At 41.0% G+C, this 18,089-nt stretch overlaps 2 protein-coding genes across 2 annotated transcripts; both read left to right on the forward strand.

Moving 5' to 3' along the window:
* Nucleotides 1-800: 800 nt before the first annotated feature.
* LOC101769520 (ATP-dependent DNA helicase homolog RECG, chloroplastic) lies at nt 801-10,080 on the forward strand. Its single transcript, XM_004953596.3, has 17 exons — nt 801-1,132; nt 1,216-1,298; nt 1,417-1,534; nt 2,073-2,588; nt 2,676-2,788; nt 3,775-4,006; nt 4,351-4,514; nt 4,946-5,027; nt 5,948-6,037; nt 6,361-6,594; nt 7,260-7,331; nt 7,531-7,680; nt 7,772-7,915; nt 8,283-8,441; nt 8,755-8,838; nt 8,971-9,543; nt 9,682-10,080. The coding sequence occupies exons 1-17, from the start codon at nt 1,097-1,099 to the stop codon at nt 9,772-9,774; spliced, it is 2,943 nt and encodes a 980-aa protein (XP_004953653.1). The 5' UTR covers nt 801-1,096; the 3' UTR covers nt 9,775-10,080.
* A 1,171-nt stretch (nt 10,081-11,251) lies between these two features.
* On the forward strand, nt 11,252-17,388 carry LOC101769927 (heat shock 70 kDa protein 17). The gene is made up of 14 exons (XM_004953597.3): nt 11,252-12,156; nt 12,369-12,601; nt 13,342-13,501; nt 14,047-14,292; nt 14,400-14,536; nt 14,767-15,097; nt 15,169-15,330; nt 15,621-15,695; nt 15,785-15,885; nt 15,958-16,027; nt 16,448-16,504; nt 16,588-16,649; nt 16,724-16,796; nt 16,881-17,388. The coding sequence occupies exons 1-14, from the start codon at nt 11,392-11,394 to the stop codon at nt 17,079-17,081; spliced, it is 2,673 nt and encodes an 890-aa protein (XP_004953654.1). The 5' UTR covers nt 11,252-11,391; the 3' UTR covers nt 17,082-17,388.
* Nucleotides 17,389-18,089: the final 701 nt, after the last annotated feature.

Consider the following 18,089-nt stretch of genomic DNA (forward strand, 5'->3'; position numbering starts at 1 on the left):
AAAAATTGCATGTTAAACTATCCTTGCATACAATTTTTAAGCACCGTACCTGAGGCTCGCAGTTCCAAAAAGGAATAAACTCGGAGATTTATGTGCTCGTCTGCTACAGGAATCCTATGCATCGGGTTCCGTATTTGGATTTCCACACTAGAAACTATTTGAAATTTGTGCGGGAGAAGAGATTGGCAACCGGAGATTCAAGCATGCAGAACAACAACGCAACTAGAGTTTTAGATGAAAATGTTGAAATCGTTTTATTTAAAAATGTTGAGTTGGGTTTTAAAAAAGATATTAAACCAGCGTGTGTATAATGTTGGAACAAATTTCGAAAATGTTGAATTAGGCTGTGGCACGGTGCAAAATGTTGAATTAGGTTTTGTAAAATGTTGAAATTAAAAAAATACTGAATTAGTCTATTTCGAACTACTGCCAAACTGTTGAAACAAGTATTGTTAAATATAGAATTTCTTATTGTTATTATAGTTGTATATTGTGTACAATAGTCAATAATATACCAATGAAAACGGTCAGAAAAAATGAAGGAACAAGCCTGACTAGTGAGTAGTGACCATGATGATGCGTTTAGGGAAATCGGCACCACTAGATTTTTTTTTTGAGAGGAATCGGCACCACTAGATGGTCAGGCCAATGGGCTGCACCAAACTGCGCTGTTTGTTGATTGCTCGGCTCGATCAGCCCAGAACGCGTTGGACTGTCATGGGCCTCTCGTCTCAATCTGGCCCACATCTGAATGGGTGGTCAGTTCCCGTTTCATCCCTTCCCCACTGCACTCGGCCGCCATTGCTGCCTCGAGAGTGTTCGCCGGCTCCTCCCCTACGCAAAGGCGAAGCAGACGGCGGTGCAGGCTCCTCGCTCCGCTCCGCGCCACCTCCCTTTGCTCCTCGCTGGTTTCCTCCGCCGTGCGTGCCGTGGAGACCCATCCGGCGCTGTCTCTGGACGGCTCGGAAGTCGTGCGGGCGCTGTCTCGTGCGTCTCCACATCCTTCGCGCTGTGGAAATTTAATGGTATTCGTGTTCACGCTTGACGAGTTGGGCGCCGCGGCGAATTGGGAAGGGTCTCTCCTGGGTCCAACTCCATGATCGCTTCCTCCTCCTTGCAGTCCTGGCTTAAGGTATTCTGCTTTATCTCCCCTGTTATGTTAACTCTAATAAACCCTAAACCCATCATACCTTAAATCTAGTCGGTTTCCATCAGTGTGGCAGCGATAATAATCTAGCGAGGGTAATCTCATTGGAGTGTCGGAGGGGGCGCTCTAAAAGGTTTGGTTCCAAAATGAGGTACTGTTTTGTCCAAAATTTCGGACTTCCCACTACTTTTCTGCAAAATTGTGCCTGAAACTTGACTTGTCAGTATAAATTATTCACGAGGATACCTGCTGAGTCTCTTGGGATGCAGATTTAGGAATGCTCTCGGTTATAGGCTCTTTCAGTGGTGTTCACGTGAGAATCACACATCTGTTCGGAAGCTGTTGGAGGTAGATGGCACGTCGGAGAGATCAAAGCTCCTTAAGAAAGTACATGGCTCACTAGCAATTTATTGTTGTGTTAATTTTAACCTTCTGTTTTGCAATTCATCATTGATATGTTTCATTTGTCTACTCATCTGTTCCCACATCTTCTATACTAGCTGTCTTCTGATCCTTTTATTTATCTTTAGCTGGAAATGCTTGGAGATGTTAGCTGCATATATCAGACCTACAACTAAGAACAAGAGAGAAACAAGTTCTTTGTTTGCCATGTCTATATGTTTTGTTATAGGCGTTGTTGTTTGGTTTTAGGCCCTACTTAATTGTTTTGATTTTACAGATTGTGCATTTTCCTGTTTGTTTCTACTTTTTTACTAGAGGTTTTGGCATGTTGCACCCTATAAGAGTTGTAAAATTTTAAAGCACACTCCAAGGATCAACTCCAGCTACTAAGTACTAACCACTGTTATTGCTTTAAGATTTGCCCAACTCCCATTTCAGGCGTGAAGCATAAAGCACTTAACAAACTATTACTGTTCATCTTCACTTTCTGCAAATAGAGAGCTTACTCTGAAATATATTGCAGGTGTCTGTTTTGATGGGTTACATTAATGCACAAGATTTAGTTGAGCAACAAAGAGCCCGCCGAGAATCTGCTACTGAGTTGATCGGTGTCTTCAAAGAAATTGACTTCCCAGAAATTTCTGCAAAGTTTCCTTGCATAAAAATTGGTGACGCATCACCTATTGAACTATATGAGGATTCTACTAACATGAAGTGCAAAGAAACTGTGCTTTCTGAAAACCTTGCAAATTTCATCCGAGACTCAGGTGGAAATTTGGAGACGGTTTATGAACTTCCTAATGAATGTCATCCATTGAGTCAAACGTCCACAACTGCAGATGATATTTCAATTAGTGAAGAGAACTCTCTCATGGCACAACATATTTCTCAGGAACCAGCAGTTGATAAGGAAACTTGTCCTGAGACATTGTCTGATGCTATAACATCTGACAATAGCATACTGGATAAAAGTATCAGGTGTTTGCTTGGAACAACTAGTAGGCAGTATCGCCAACTAGAGGACGGCGGTTTCCATACGGTATAAGCAATGCAGTCACTAAATTTGTATTTTCCTTTTGATTTGGTAAAATCATAAAATTCTTCACATCAATTGTCTCTTTTATAGGTCCGCAAATTATTGCAGCATTTTCCTCGGACTTATGCAGATCTGCAAAATCCTCAAGGTCCCATAGAAGATGGGCAGTACATTATGTTATTTGGTACTGTTATATCTTCCAGGTAATTAAATATCACACATATGAGGTTTAGAGCCATACATATCATGCAAGAGGTGAATAAAGTTAAGAGAAAAGGAATGAACAGTTTAATCCATAAAATCAGTTGGGCTCTTTAATCCATATGAACAGGTAATCAGTATAACAGAAACTTGAATGACGATCTAAAGTTGGTATATTTGTACAAAGTCTGTCAAATAGTCTGGAACAGGTTTATATTATGAACTGGATCATATGGAAAAGGAAGAAGCTTTTATGAAAAATGTTTGGAATCTTTTGATGACTTATCTAGTTACATGAAGTTTCAATGGACTGTTTCCTCCAGGATTATTTGGGTATGGGCTTGTCAAGACAGTTAAATATTAGTTTAGTCAGTGTTGCTGCCAACTCCTGCACTTCATACTCATTGAAGTTGGTCACGATTCTCATATCACGGCTTAATTTCCTCAGCAACATTTAGTTCACTCGACTGCCTTGAGATGGCAGCGGTTTTATGCTATAGCACATTTTTCAGAAATACCCCATGACGTTGTTCTTGCTCAGCTAGTGTTGTTTAGTCTATTACAGCACATTTTTTTGAAGGGGTTAAAACAATGAATTATAAAGGATTTGCTTTGTTCAGCAAGCAAATTCATGTTTGTGGGCGTGCGTTGGATCGGGCAGATAAGAATAAGACGATAGCTATTCTTTTAAAGAAGAATTAATTCTCAAGTCTTGTTGGTTTCTGAGTAAAATGTAGAAAGCACTGAAAGAGCCCAACTGATTTTTAAGTATGCACCCAAAAAATGAATTATAATATCATCTTTAATGGATATTCTGAAATTCCGTATTCCCTGTGTTGACAAATCTTAAGATAGCTACCTTTATATACTAATCATATTGGTTGCAAAGATCTCTATTGTGACCATCACTTTCTGGAGGAAGCAGTACATAATTGTTGATATTTTTACTATGCTTTCTTGTAAATACTGTGTGACTTTGTGTTCTCAGGGGAATCAAGGTCAAGTCCACTCTAGGTTTTCTTGAGGTGGTGGTTGGTTGTTCCATAGTTGACACTGAATTAAGCTCTTCAGTTAAGAATAGTCACACCGGGGCAGAGCAGAAGACAATTCATTTGCACCTCAAGAAATTTTTCAGTGGCACACGTTTCTCTTCTCAATATTTTCTTAACTGTATGTCAGCAAAACACAAAGAAGGGGATCTTGTTTATGTCAGTGGTAAGGTTGGTGAATTGAAATCTTGTTACCCGTTGCATGCTACTTGTTCCACTTTCTGGTGTTTCTCCCTAATCATGAAGCATGCCTGCAGGATGGTCTTTTTGTTCTTTCTTTCTTTCTTTCTGATATTGTTTGGTAATGCCACGATGCAAAGCGATATGTAACCTTAAAAACTCATTTGTTCTTTGTCCAACTGCACTTGTAAGGATTGCCATAATGCAGCTTTATTGTGCAATATTGTCTCTTGTAAAGAACTAGTTCTTTTGAACCCTTGGGGAATAATAGCTAGGTTTAACAGCATATGTAGATGAATGAATAAGTGAATAACCTACTGATTCTGTCTGTGCAGATAAAAAAGGCACTTTCTAATGGCCATTATGAGTTGAAGGAATACACTATTGATGGTCTTGAAGGAGAGGGGGAACAAAGCAGTATGCTTGATAGGAAACCACACCCTATATACCCATCAAAAGCTGGATTAAAACCAAGTCTGCTGGGCCTCTCTATCTCTAGGTCAGTGCATGCTGTGTGCATGTGTGTGTGTTTCGAATGTAGAGGGCCTGAAGGGATTTTCCTTTTAAGTAGACCATAATTTTGATGCTATTATGCTCATCATCAAATTTAAGCTGAAACCTGCAAATATGACTAAGCAAAAATTTGAAATCTACTGAAATGGAAAAAGGAAAATGCTGAGGTGGATTGATGGTTTTGTCCGTGATAAATTGCTTCTCGATTAAATTTAAAAGGAAGAAGTCTATTTTATCCCCTCAGCTTCTGCACAAGTCTAGTAAATATCAAAGCGCCCCAGGTTTACTCTATGTCAGCATTTTTATGGGATGACTGCTAACTGTAAGAAGTTAACCACTTCTACCTGCTTCGTAATGTATTTACATACACATTATTATGTTCCATCAAGTTATTTAATAAATTGCAATTGCGCACAGGGCCTTGAAGATGCTGAACCCAGATGTCGATCCTATGCCTCCCGATGTTCTCACTGAATTTAACTTGCCTAATCTCTTTGACGTAAGTTGCACCATGACTTTCTTATAATTGTTCTTCTTGCACCAGTTGTTGGAACCTTTTCACATTGAACTACAGTATGAACCTAGATACCAAATGTTGCTCCTCATTGTCTTTGGATTTCTATGTGTTAACCAATTTGCATGCTGATCTCTTCAAGTGAATGTACATCAACTATATATTAAATAATAAAAGACACGTTCCTTCTCTAAAACTCTAGTTTTTTATCATTTAGTAAAGGAATGTTCATCAACTAGATACAACCTTTTTTGAATTCACTATGTGTTGGGTTTCATTTCGTCTCTAGCTTACTCCAACGTGCCTGCTCCTGCTGCTATTGTAAAATGCTGTATAAGAATGAACTACTGGATTCTGAGCAATAACTTATTCAGCTGTAGTTTACCAGTTTGAACTTCCACTATAATCGCTCCTGTGCAAATATACTGTTGTCAGAATTCATGCAGTCAAACTATTTTAAACTTTACAAATGGTGTATTATGCGAATTTATTAATTGGATTCAGGCAGTCAAACTATTTTTTTAAGAAGTCTTTTAAATTAGATTTGACCTTAACTTTCTCTCACAATATAATGTCAATTGCTACGAAATCAACATCATCTTTATTTTTTTTGAATTAGAATATATTATGCAACTTTTGTACACTAAACATGTATATAATTCGATTGGTCAAAAGTTATCAGTTTGATTTTTCAAATCAAAATTCACCTTACGTTGATGGATGGATGGAGTATATTGCAATAGAGATTGATGGTAAAAGTTATTTTCTGTGAACTGTGTAAATGACATCTTTTTTAGGGCAGCCAAAAGGCATCACATTTTTTCAGACTAGTGTGAGTATTGTATGTCTTGTCATGTTTCTGTTTTGCTAAATAATGTCTTCAATAACATTTTTATTAATTTTAGGCTTACATGGGAATTCACAAACCTAAGGATCGAGATGAAGCTGATTTTGCTCGAAGAAGGCTTATATTTGATGATTTCTTTTACCTCCAGGTATCATTGTTGCTTTCAGGCCATTTGCTTCATAAGAAGTGTGAAAAGTATATTAAAGGTTTTAATCCAAATCATTGTGGCCTTTGTGCAAGAGCTCATTGTATATGTGTAGGAATTTCAGTCCTATTATATTTGCTACTATCTTTGCAACTTGCTTGTCATGTTTGGTTGGTTATGTTGATTTGATAAACCATGGATATCGATGCCTTTTCTAGATTGTAATCTTCAGCAAATGCCATGTCCACATTTTTTTGCGCTCATAATTTTTTTTAACTGTGCAAATAAAAATGTGCCACTCACAACAACGTTTGCTATTATTTCAGTTGGGAAGACTATTTCAAATGCTTGAAGCAGTTGGTACACGGGTTGAGAAGGAGGAATTGTTATATAAGTGTAAAAATCATGAGCTAAATACTGTTGGTGTAGATGATTGGTCTCCTCTTACAAAGAAATTGTTGAAGGCTCTTCCTTACTCACTTACTCCTAGTCAATTGAATGCTGTTAAAGAGATTATATGGGATCTCAGGAGACCAGTTCCCATGAACAGACTCTTGCAGGTAAGTATAGTTTTGTTAACCAAACATTTCACTCTTGTTTCTAGACCTGTTCATCAGTGTAGATGTTCTATTCGTACTCAACTAAATTGTGGCCATCATATCACTTGTATATTTCTTGTTTCAGTCTTGTTTGTTTTAAAGAATTTGGTTGGAGTTGTTTGGTAGAAATGTTTGAAATGCTTTCCAAACATGCACCACCTTATCTTATGATTCCAAAAACAGTAGTATGATAAATACCATATCTTTCTGTTGAACGTTCTACATCTGATATCCCGTCCCTTTTTTATTTGGTGCTCTAGGAGTTAAAGTTGTTCTCATTTAGGTTATGTTATAATAGTTCTATGAGCACTTTCCTACCTAAGTTGCCGCTACGTCATTTTTGCTCTACATTTTACAGAATGTAGTTCCTTTGTTCACTGTTCACAATGGGCACATAACTTTTGTGGGGTGGTGTTATGTTGTGTTTTTTGCTTAATAAAGATTGGGGAACCATTACAAAAATGTCTTTATCTGTTTTGATTGTTACTCAAAAAAACCATTGTAGCTTTCTAGTTGAGGGATCTATTGGAATTTTGCATACACTATTTGCAAATGTGTTACTCATTCATTGTGGCTTATATGAATATTGCTAAATCTTACAAGTTTTTTCTATTTATTGGTAACAGGGGGATGTTGGCTGTGGAAAGACCATTGTTGCTTTCCTGGCATGTATGGAGGTTGTTAGTTCAGGATTTCAGGTATTGATAATACCCCCCATTAACATTCTTGCCTTGTTTACTCTATATCACAGGATTATCAATGGCATCCTGCTTGCTGAGTTATATTAAATTGTTGATGCAAACAGAAGATACAAGAAAACCAACTGTCTTGTCCCTGTGGCACTTTCTTTACCATGATATACAGTTCAATATATTCACCTGTTACTTTTCTTTCCAGGCTGCTTTCATGGTTCCAACGGAGGTACTTGCTGTCCAGCATTATGAACACCTAACTTCATTGCTGGATGAGTTTGATGGAGATGATAAACCAAACATTGCCTTGCTAACTGGTTCAACTTCCACAAGGGAGTCAAGGATAATACGAAATGCAAGCTGTTCTCCCTATTCCTTTCACTCTCCCAAGTTCCATATGCATATTATAATATCTTTTATTTATTTGTTTATTTTATCTATCACAGGGTCTCAAAACTGGAGAGATAGCCATGGTCATTGGAACACACAGCTTAATAGCTGATAAAACTGATTTTTCAGCTTTACGTATCTCTGTTATAGATGAACAGCAGCGCTTTGGAGTTGTACAGAGAGGCAGGTTTAATAGTAAGGTAAATGAGTGAGCTTTGCTGTTCGCATTAAATGTTAACCATGCATTTCCTTTCTGCATGCTATTTTGTTCAAGTACTGGCACGGAAACTGTAATCCTTGCTGTTGGACTTAGGGAGAAGTTTCTTGATTAAGGATAGGCTTGGCTTACCAGGATTCATGTTGTCTTTTTATACCTTATTTGATGCCTTGATGTATACATGTTCTGGTTTTGTGTCTTGTGGACGTGCATTTATTGTTATCATCATTTGTCAAAATCAAACTCCTACCGCTGATTACTTAAGGGGTTCATTTATGCCTTTCTCTTTTCGTTTAAAGTTGACAACATTAGTTTTGTTTATTAAGCCAAATTGTTGCATCTCATTACAGCTATATACTTCTTCCTCTAAATTGAGTGATGAAAATACAAGTTCAGATGAGGCTTCTGATTCTGAAACATTTATGGCTCCCCATGTTCTTGCAATGTCAGCTACTCCAATTCCAAGAACATTGGCACTTGCTTTATATGGTGATATGTCTCTTACTCAGGTATGCTGCTGCAGATATGTTAAGTTTTCCACATAATTTGTTCTTGCTCAATACTTAGGAAACTGGATGTTATTATACGGAGTACATAGGGTACCAGGTCCGAAACGAACATAAAGCTGGAAATTCAAGATTAATACAAATATATTATTAAACAACCAACTCTGTCCTCATCCAGACATCTGGGGCCTGCTACTTCAAAACTTAACAAATCAGATTTAGAAGTTAATATGCAAAAGCTGGTTTACTGCATCTAGTAAATTTCATGTTCGAAGGTATTACTAATTTTCACAACTGACACATGGTTTTCTTATAGATCACGGACTTGCCTCCCGGTAGGCAGCCTATAGAAACCCTTGCTCTTGAAGGCAATGATGCAGGGTTCAAAACTGTTTTCCAGGTGATGACATGATTCTGCCTTTTGTTTCTTCTGTTGGATCCAAAACTTTTGTTTGTTCTGTGTCCTGGTTGTATGTAGATGCAGTTAGCTCTATGTTTCTTATACTTTTCTTTTTAATCGAATGGTCTGCAGATGATGAGGGATGAGCTGATAGATGGGGGCAAGGTCTACCTTGTGTACCCTATCATAGATGAGTCAGAGCACCTGCCACAACTCCATGCCGCAACAGCCGAATTTGATTCCATAAAACAAAAATTCAAAGGCTATCCCTGTGGGCTGTTGCATGGTCGCATGAAGAGCGATGAGAAGGATGAAGCTCTTAGCAGTTTTAGAAGCGGAGAAACACGCATTCTCCTATCGACACAAGTGATTGAGATTGGGGTCGATGTTCCTGATGCTTCCATGATGGTTGTCATGAATGCCGAAAGATTTGGAATCGCTCAGCTGCACCAGCTGCGAGGAAGAGTAGGGCGCGGCAAAAGGAAATCCAGATGCATATTCCTGGCCTCCACGCCAAGCACACTGCCAAGGCTCAAGGTGCTTGAGAAATCAGCTGATGGGTTTTACCTAGCTAACGCAGACCTGCTGCTGCGTGGCCCTGGGAACCTACTTGGCAAAAAACAGTCTGGCCATCTTCCGGAATTCCCAATAGCTAGACTGGAGATTGATGGCGGTATTCTTCAAGAGGCACATCATGCTGCATTGGTAAGTTCTTGTGAAGGCGTGAACTTTCTAATTTTTTTTTCCTTTAAACGTGTTCCCGTTCATATTGAATTCACTGTCCTGTAACATATTTCTTTTTTTTTAAAGAAGTAACATATTTCTTTGGGGGGTACAATGCAGAAAGTGTTGGCCGCAAGCAACGATCTAACATTGTATCCACGTCTGAAGGTGGAGCTCAGCATGAGGCAGCCATTGTGCATTCTTGGAGATTGATCTATGCAGCCGTGACAAGTGATTCAAAGAGGAGATATAGGCAGCCTTAGTTTGCATGTAGATATAGTAGTACTGCTCGCATTGTTGGCAAAGCCGGCATGCCATCTGGTGAGCAAAGGCGTGCACTGTGTATGGTTGGCTATTGCTAACGACACAATTAGTATCCATGGTTTACGGCTAGGACTACTGGGTCTCTAATCCCATTTGCTCCCCTAGCTTTCGTCTCTCGGTGTCAGTGTTGGCCGAGAATGCTTTCGCCGTTGGTGTTTTTTCCGATCTCAATGCATCTCACCGCTCCACCGGAAATTCCCTCTACCTTTACCGTACTCCAGCTTGGTAGTTTTCGCCGCCTATCCAAGGTTGAGCTTGGTAGTTTTCACCGCCTATCCAAGGTTGAGCCCTAGGATTTGACGGCGGACTTTTTTTTTAAAATATCTCTACTGCTTCCCTAAGGTCGAAATGTGCAAATTCCACTTCCTATAAAGCCCTTGGAACTTATTCCACCGTGTCATGTACGCCCAACTCTTAAAATGCACATATAGGTCTTTGAAGTCATTAAATATGTCACTCGAGGACTTGAGGATCAAATCGACAATCTACACAAATTTATTTATTTTTAGCTCGCACAACACCTGGACCTGGTATGCAGTAGAGCATGGGACGTTTCTTTGTCCAAGTAAAAGTAAAGTTTCATATATATAATTACTTGATGCTTGTGTTTTTGGACCTCATGTGATAAGTAACAATTTTTTTTGCGAGGATAAATAACAACTAAATGCAATTAGATACAAAAAGGAAATAAAATAAGGCCACGTCCCTTCTGTAAGAGTACATGGACTGAGTGGGACAAGTTTAAGGACTCCTATTACATTTTACTCTAAACTCGACCTGACTATGGATTGAAAGGGGAAACAATATTTGGATAGTTTGAAATTGGGGCACTTCCGTTCAGGAAGAGGCCACAACGCATGCAACAAGTTACAAGCAGCACGATTTCATGCGAAGGTTGACTGTTGACGTGGTCATCACTCTTCAGTCTTCCGTAGAGTCTTCCACCTGCAGGCTGCAAGCTCAGGCATGGTCGACATGTCAGTGACTTCCGGGAACCATATGGAGGACTGAGCAGTGAGCAGCAAGGCGCCTGAGCCTCTCCCGCGTCCAACGCACCGTGCTCACCATGGTTTGCCACGTGGATACTTTTCCACGTGGCCTGTTTTGATTGGATCGATGACTCAATTCGCGCCCGTCCTTCTCCGTTCTATTTCCCGAAACTTTACACATGCACCCTTGCTAACCCCCTTATTTCCTCAAAAGGCTTTGGCAGTACTATTCTCGTGAAGTGGCAAGTCTTGCATTGCATAAATCTGAAAACATACAGCGACCCATAGACAAAAATCTCTGATTGCAAGAAAGAATAGAGAAAAAGAAAAATTTTGGAATCGGGAAAATATAACAAGCCCCTTCCACCTTCCCGTCCTCGAGATCGTTCTCCCCTCCTCCTCCGCTCCCCTGCCCCCCGCGTGCTCCTCCAGCCACTCCGCACTCCAGATCTCCGAACCCTAACCCCTCCCGCATGCCATTGCACTGAGCAGTAGCCGGTAGCGGTAGCCACACGCCATGGCGCAGCCGCGCACCTGGGGGATCCTCCTCGCCGTCCTCGTCGCCGCGGCCGTCGCCGTCCCGCCGGCGACCGCGGCGGTGGCGAGCATCGACCTGGGCTCCGAGTGGGTCAAGGTCGCGGCCGTGCACCTCGCCCCTGGCCGCGTGCCGATCGCCGTCGCCATCAACGAGATGTCCAAGCGCAAGTCCCCGGCCCTCGCCGCGCTCGCCGACGGCAACCGCCTCGCGGGCGAGGAGGCCGCCGGAATCACGGCTCGCCACCCGTCCAAGGTGTTCGCCCGCGCGCGGGACCTCCTCGCCAAGCCCTTCCCCTACGTGAAGACCTTCGCGGAGTCCCTCTTCCTCCCCTACGACCTCGTCCCCGACACGCGCGGCGCCGCCGCGGTCCGCGGCGACGACGGGCAGGTGTACTCCGTCGAGGAGATCGTCGCGATGGTGCTCCACTACGCCGCGGGGCTTGCCGATGCGCACGTCGGGGCGCCGGTGCGGGACGCGGTGGTCGCCGTGCCACCCTACTTCGGGCAGGCCGAGCGCCGGGCGCTGACACAGGCCGCACAGCTGGCTGGAATCAATGTGCTCGCTCTCATCAATGAGCACGCTGGGGCAGCGCTTCAGTACGGGATTGACAAGGACTTCTCCAACGCGTCGCGGCATGTCATCTTTTACGATATGGGCGCCGGTAGCACCTACGCCGCGCTGGTGTACTATTCGGCCTACAACGCCAAGGAGTACGGGAAGACGGTGTCCGTTAACCAGTTCCAGGTAAACTCCTCTCCTAGCATTTCTGGGAGCTGTTCAATTGCACTTCTCTTAGATGTCTGCTGGCAATTTCTTCGGCGACTATCTGGTACTTGTGATTTCTCATGGATAGAATGATACAGTAGATCTGAAGAAAATATGACCTTTTTAGCTGCGCCACTATCATGAGATGATGACTTCAAAATATTCCGCTGTCTGACACTAATTATCTGCAGGTTAAGGATGTTAGATGGAACTCCAAACTTGGAGGCGTTGAAATGGAAATGCGCCTGGTGAACTATTTTGCCGATCAATTCAATAAGCAGCTCGGTAACGGAGTTGATATCCGTCAGTCTCCCAAGGCAATGGCTAAGTTGAAGAAGCAAGTTAAGCGCACCAAAGAAATTCTTAGTGCAAACACTGCTGCTCCGATTTCAGTTGAATCTTTGTATGACGATGTCGATTTCAGGTTCTTTTCTACTCTCTTATATACTGTGGACGCATAACATTTGGTCAGGACATATGGATGTAAAACAGAAAAAAAACTTGACTGACCTAGGAGGAACTAGGTGCACTGTATATAAGAAGAAATACGAAGTAGGGACCTAAATTATAGTTGAAGAGGACTTGAATTTGGGTGGTGTAGCTGTGCACCAACACCTTCCATCAACTGAGCTAGGCTCGGTTCCTAATGTTGTCTGGTTATTATTATTATTATACTAAAAAAGTATGAAATCATGTTTTTTAAACTAAAACTTCTGCACAACGTGGCCCGGGACAAACCTGCTATGTTTGGATTAGCGTGAATTGCAGACCTCTTGTTTGTTAAGTGTCTTGACATGTGTCAGATTGAATTTGATTATTTTTCTTTCCTTTGGAAGCCAATTAGTACAATCTCATCAAATAAAAATTATTGGAGTTACAAACAAAGGCTGTCTATCGGTTTGCATCACTTGGGGGTAGTTCCTACTTCACTAAAGTTCCATGTCCGCTGTTGAACTTTTTTTTTATATGGAGACTAGATACTGTAGAACCCACTTTCTTCCTAACTGACCATTACCAATATTTGCAAGGGTAGTCTTTAGTTCCTACTGCTTATATTTTGTTCTACAATAGTTGAGATTTTTTCGCAGCTCATGCTTTCAGTTTTCCTCAGTTTAGCCCTTAGTGTATTGTGCTTGTGGCCTTATGCAAGACTTTTTGTTACAGGAGCACCATAACACGTGAGAAATTTGAAGAGCTTTGTGAAGATTTATGGGAGCAAGCTCTAACTCCAGTTAAAGAAGTGCTCGCACATTCTGACATGAAGATTGATGATATCTATGCTGTAGAACTCATAGGAGGTGCTACCCGGGTTCCGAAATTGCAGGTTGATAAATTTGGTTACCATTTTTAGACTTCTACTTGAGCTCTGTTCTGCATTGCGGTGGCTTTTAAAAAATTTAAAGCGCCTTTATGTTTGGATATTGAAGTTAGTTAGAAGCATATTCTTAGGGTCAGTAACAATGAAACGACCAAATCTTACTGAAAGTAATTATTCCCATAGCAAACTAGATTTTTGCAGCACAACAGTGCACCAACAAACTTTCCCTTAATGCAAGTGGTGTAATTGGATTCCGCATGCTCTTGAGCATTTCCCCAAACCTCCTCCCTAGAAATTAATCTAGTAACATGGCAGACACGCATCTTTGCCTTCAATTTTTACCTTCTTTTCAAATAAGATTTTCAGCACAAATTCAATATTGTACATCTATATGTTGTGACCTCAAAGGGGTTGTAAACCGTTGTTTTCACACATGCCGGACTTCATTCTGTTTCCATATAATTTTATTTTATGCAATAAATACATTTTCCATCATTCTGTATGACTTAACATTTTGTCTCAATAACAACAATATTATTCTCCATCTACAGGCTAAGCTGCAGGAGTTTCTAGGTCGGCGCGAACTGGATAAGCATCTTGATGCTGATGAAGCAATCGTTCTGGGCGCCTCACTGCATGCTGCTAACCTGAGTGACGGGATTAAGTTAAACCGTAAATTGGGGATGATTGACGGCTCTACATATGCTTTCATGCTTGAAATAGATGGCCCCGATTATGTCAAGGATGGAAGCATCGATCAAATTCTGGTGCCAAGGATGAAGAAAATGCCAATAAAGGTTAGTAAATTCGTCACTCTTTTCTTCAAAATTGTGGGCGAACTTTTCATCCTGTATCTGGAAAGATATATGTCTAAACTAGCTTGATATCCTTTTCTTATCTACAGATGTTTAGGTCCATCAGACATACCAAGGACTTTGATGTCTCTCTTAACTATGACAAAGCTTACGAACTGCCTCCAGGCATTCCATCACATAAGTTCGCGGAGTATTCAGTATCAGGCTTGACAGATGCCAGCGAAAAGTAAGCACTACTTAGTTTTTTTCAATGTCTTGTTCATAGACAACTAAACAACCTGAACGAAATTCATCCTTCTATGCGAACCATATGTGTTATTGCCATATTGATAAAATCATTCAAACTTATCACAAATTGATTGATATTTATTAAGCTAATGCCATTTCTATCATGTCATGTGTACCCACTATATGTAACTTCATTGCTAAACTTAATCAAGTTCTTTTTTCAATCAGGTATTCAAGCCGTAATTTATCGGCACCCATCAAAGCAAATATACATTTTTCTCTGAGTAGAAGCGGAATTGTTTCTCTTGATAGAGCAGAAGCAGTGATTGAGATAACTGAATGGGTGGAGGTTCCAAAGAAGATTGTGACACTAGAGAGTAACATCACAAATCAGAATTCATCTTCTGAAGCAGGGGCAGCTAATAGTACAACAGATAGTAAGGAGGATCTGAATTCTGATAGTGATACTAATTCCACTGCTCCCATTGATGAGAGTAATGCTAAAGAAGCTATTACAGAGAGGGTGCTCAAGAAAAGAACATTTAGGGTCCCACTGAAGGTAAGCTATGGTTGCTCCATAGTTTGATGCTAATGTTGTCACAACATTGTTTAATTTGTATGTCAATATAGGTTGTGGAAAAAACGACCGGTGCTGGAACAATTCTTTCGAAGGAGTTGTATTCTGAAGCAAAAAGTAGGTTGGAGGCACTTGATAAGAAGGATGCTGAGCGGAGGAAGACTGCTGAACTAAAAAATAACCTAGAGTCATACATATACTCTATGAAGGAAAAGGTACCTTTTCTTTTTATCATTTCTTTGTTTACACTTTACTGAAATTTCATAAAGAAGGTTCATTAACCTCATTCATTTTGGTAATCTTCCCCAGAGTTTGCTGATCCCTCTATTTGTCCGTATAATATGTATGTGAAATTTGTGAGGATGTGAATTTTTATCTGAACCTCAAAGCTACCTTGATAATCTTGATTTAATCTACACAAATTAGGCAATTACAAAAAAGTTTGACGTGTCAAAATGACCACTCTTTGTTTCTGACTGCCTGTTTACCATTTGACATATGACAGCTGGAAGAAAGCACAGATATGTTGACTGTCTCAACTGAACAGGAGAGGGAATCCTTTACAGAGAAACTTAACGAGGTTAGCTTATTGTTATTATTAGTTTATGCTTTTAGTTTCAGTTTTCAAGTATAAGTCTTATGCTGAAGTTCTTTTATGACAAATTGCAGGTGCAGGATTGGTTATACATGGATGGTGAAGATGCTCAAGCAAATGAATTCAAAGAACGCCTTGATCAACTTAAGGCCATCGGTGACCCGATTCTTTTCAGGTAATTAGTTATTTATCCTCTTTAGTTCATATTGGGTGAATGACTGAGATTGTCCATTTCATTGTTCTCCAGATTGAGTGAATTGAAAGCCCGACCAGCAGCCTGCGAAAATGCCAGATTGTATCTTTCTGAGCTGCAAAAGGTATCGAAATAGAGAACTGGTAAAACAATTTTTTAACTACAACAGTTTATGTTCTTTAGGCTCATGAAGAGTCCCTTTTCAACAAGACAGTTCATTTTGTCCAGTATATAACTCTGTTGAGTTTGTACAGTTTGAACACAATTACTAATGTTTTTCGAAGATCATTGTTTAAAACGGAAACTTTGAGAAATGAAATAAATTTCCTTTCGAACATGGTGCAACAAACACTGCAGCAGAAGAAAGGCTAAAGTTTATTATACAATGGATTTCTCATTTTTCTAGTAAAGAATTAATCCTTTGTTTTACACCCGTTTTATATATGCTGTAGAACTGTTCAGTTTAACAATTTTAGACTGATCGAGTGCATGGTTGATGTGTTACTCTGTTCTCAATTCAGTGTACCTTTTGGTCTACTTGCAGATTGTCAAGAACTGGGAGACAAACAAACCATGGCTTCCAAAAAAAAGAGTAGATGAGGTAAACCTGTGAGCTTAATGAAGTTTTGATTGATTTTGTACAATGCTCGTTTTTTGGTTGTGTAAATGCTTATCTGTTTCTAGGTTGTAAGTGATGCGGAGAAAGTAAGAGATTGGTTGGAGGAGAAGGAAACCCTGCAGAAAAGGTATGCCTGTTCGTGCTCACTTCTTTCTCGAGTTCATAGTCTTTTAAGTGGCTAACTCCTGTTGAGCATTGCAGCACCCCTGCTCACAGTCCACCTGCTTTCACATCTGAAGAAGTTGTTGACAAAATTCTGGACCTACAAGATAAGGTTAGTGTTTTGTACAGCATCATATAACAATTTGCACACCTGTCGGAAGTAGTCAATATAACGGATAACCTTTTGGTTATTCAGGTTGCGAGTATTAATAGAATTCCGAAACCAAAACCCAAGATTGAAAAGAAACCTGCAAAAGAGGAAGAGCCTGCTAATAAGGAGAAAACTGCCAATGAGAATGAATCTACTGGAACATCTCAGGAATCTAAAGCGACGGAAGGTGAGCCAGCATCACCCGAGACTGGTTATTCGGAACCTGGATCTCACGACGAGTTGTGAGTACGTGAATCAACTATGGAGCGCCGTAGAACAGGTTGGAAATATGCATATACTCAAAGAAGGCAGTCTGAGTCTAAATTTTGGTTGCTCAAATTTTCTCAAGTTTTGTTCGGTGACCAAAAGACGAGGCTATGTAGGATTTTAATGAACACTAGATGTTGATCTATAGTTTCTGATCGCTGTATAGCAGCTCTCTGGTGATGTACGTTAGGCACCTCAAAGGTGCAGTTCAGGACCAAGAATTGCATTGCTGTACTGAACTCATTTGATTTTTTATATGAGGAATGCTACACAAATTTTACGTCAATCCTTTCTACGAACAAACATACATAATGCATGCTCGGTAGTCAGTACTCAGTAGTCCCTAAAGTCCCGCTGGAATAGACTGACAGCAGCAGCCGAGGCCTCCGTCGCAGCCCACGATGCACGCGGTCGTCGAGCTCGCACCGCCTCGTCGACCGCCCATGCCTTGTCTGTGGCAGATCGAATGAGAGGAACCCAGCAGGCAGCCTGAGAAGAAGAGAACAGGAATTGCGCGCGCAGGCGCCGTCTCAGCGAACTAGAGGTGCCATGGACCCTCACCGTCGATCTCCGACCTACAACCTGAGGATACGGAGTGCACCCTCGCGGCGAGGCTCGCTACGGAAGAAGCCGCCACGAGCCCACGGCCGGCCAACCGCCGGTGAAGTCAAGCGCAGTGCTGCTTGCTCGGCTCGGCGGCGATGATGATGAGTCGAGAGCGCCCCTCCCACAGAGTAATGGAGCGAATTGTTTTGGTTCCCTGGACTTGGGTCGGAGCTTCACGATTCTGACCGAGGCGGCGGTGGCGGGCAGACCGAAGCCGGAAGCGCCGATACAAACCAAAGCAGGGGCCCGTATGCAAGTATTTGGATCGCGATCAATAATCGCGATCCAGTTAGGGGGGTATTTATAAACATAATGGGTCTATTTGAAAATATTAGGATCGCGACTAATAATCGCGATCCAAATAAGGGGGGTATATGTAAA

The sequence above is a fragment of the Setaria italica genome, chromosome I, assembly GCF_000263155.2.
Source record: "Setaria italica strain Yugu1 chromosome I, Setaria_italica_v2.0, whole genome shotgun sequence".
Classification (NCBI taxonomy): Eukaryota; Viridiplantae; Streptophyta; class Magnoliopsida; order Poales; family Poaceae; genus Setaria; species Setaria italica.

Excerpts from the sequence above, each read along its gene's own strand:
- LOC101769927 (XM_004953597.3), top strand. The coding sequence starts at position 11,392 with ATGGCGCAGCCGCGCACCTGGGGGATCCTCCTCGCCGTCCTCGTCGCC. Across the intron at positions 15,098-15,168 it reads CATTTAGGGTCCCACTGAAG|GTTGTGGAAAAAACGACCGG; the intron begins GTAAGCTATGGT and ends ATGTCAATATAG. Across the intron at positions 15,331-15,620 it reads TATACTCTATGAAGGAAAAG|CTGGAAGAAAGCACAGATAT; the intron begins GTACCTTTTCTT and ends GACATATGACAG.
- LOC101769520 (XM_004953596.3), top strand. The coding sequence starts at position 1,097 with ATGATCGCTTCCTCCTCCTTGCAGTCCTGGCTTAAG. Across the intron at positions 8,839-8,970 it reads GGTTCAAAACTGTTTTCCAG|ATGATGAGGGATGAGCTGAT; the intron begins GTGATGACATGA and ends AATGGTCTGCAG. Across the intron at positions 9,544-9,681 it reads AGGCACATCATGCTGCATTG|AAAGTGTTGGCCGCAAGCAA; the intron begins GTAAGTTCTTGT and ends GGTACAATGCAG.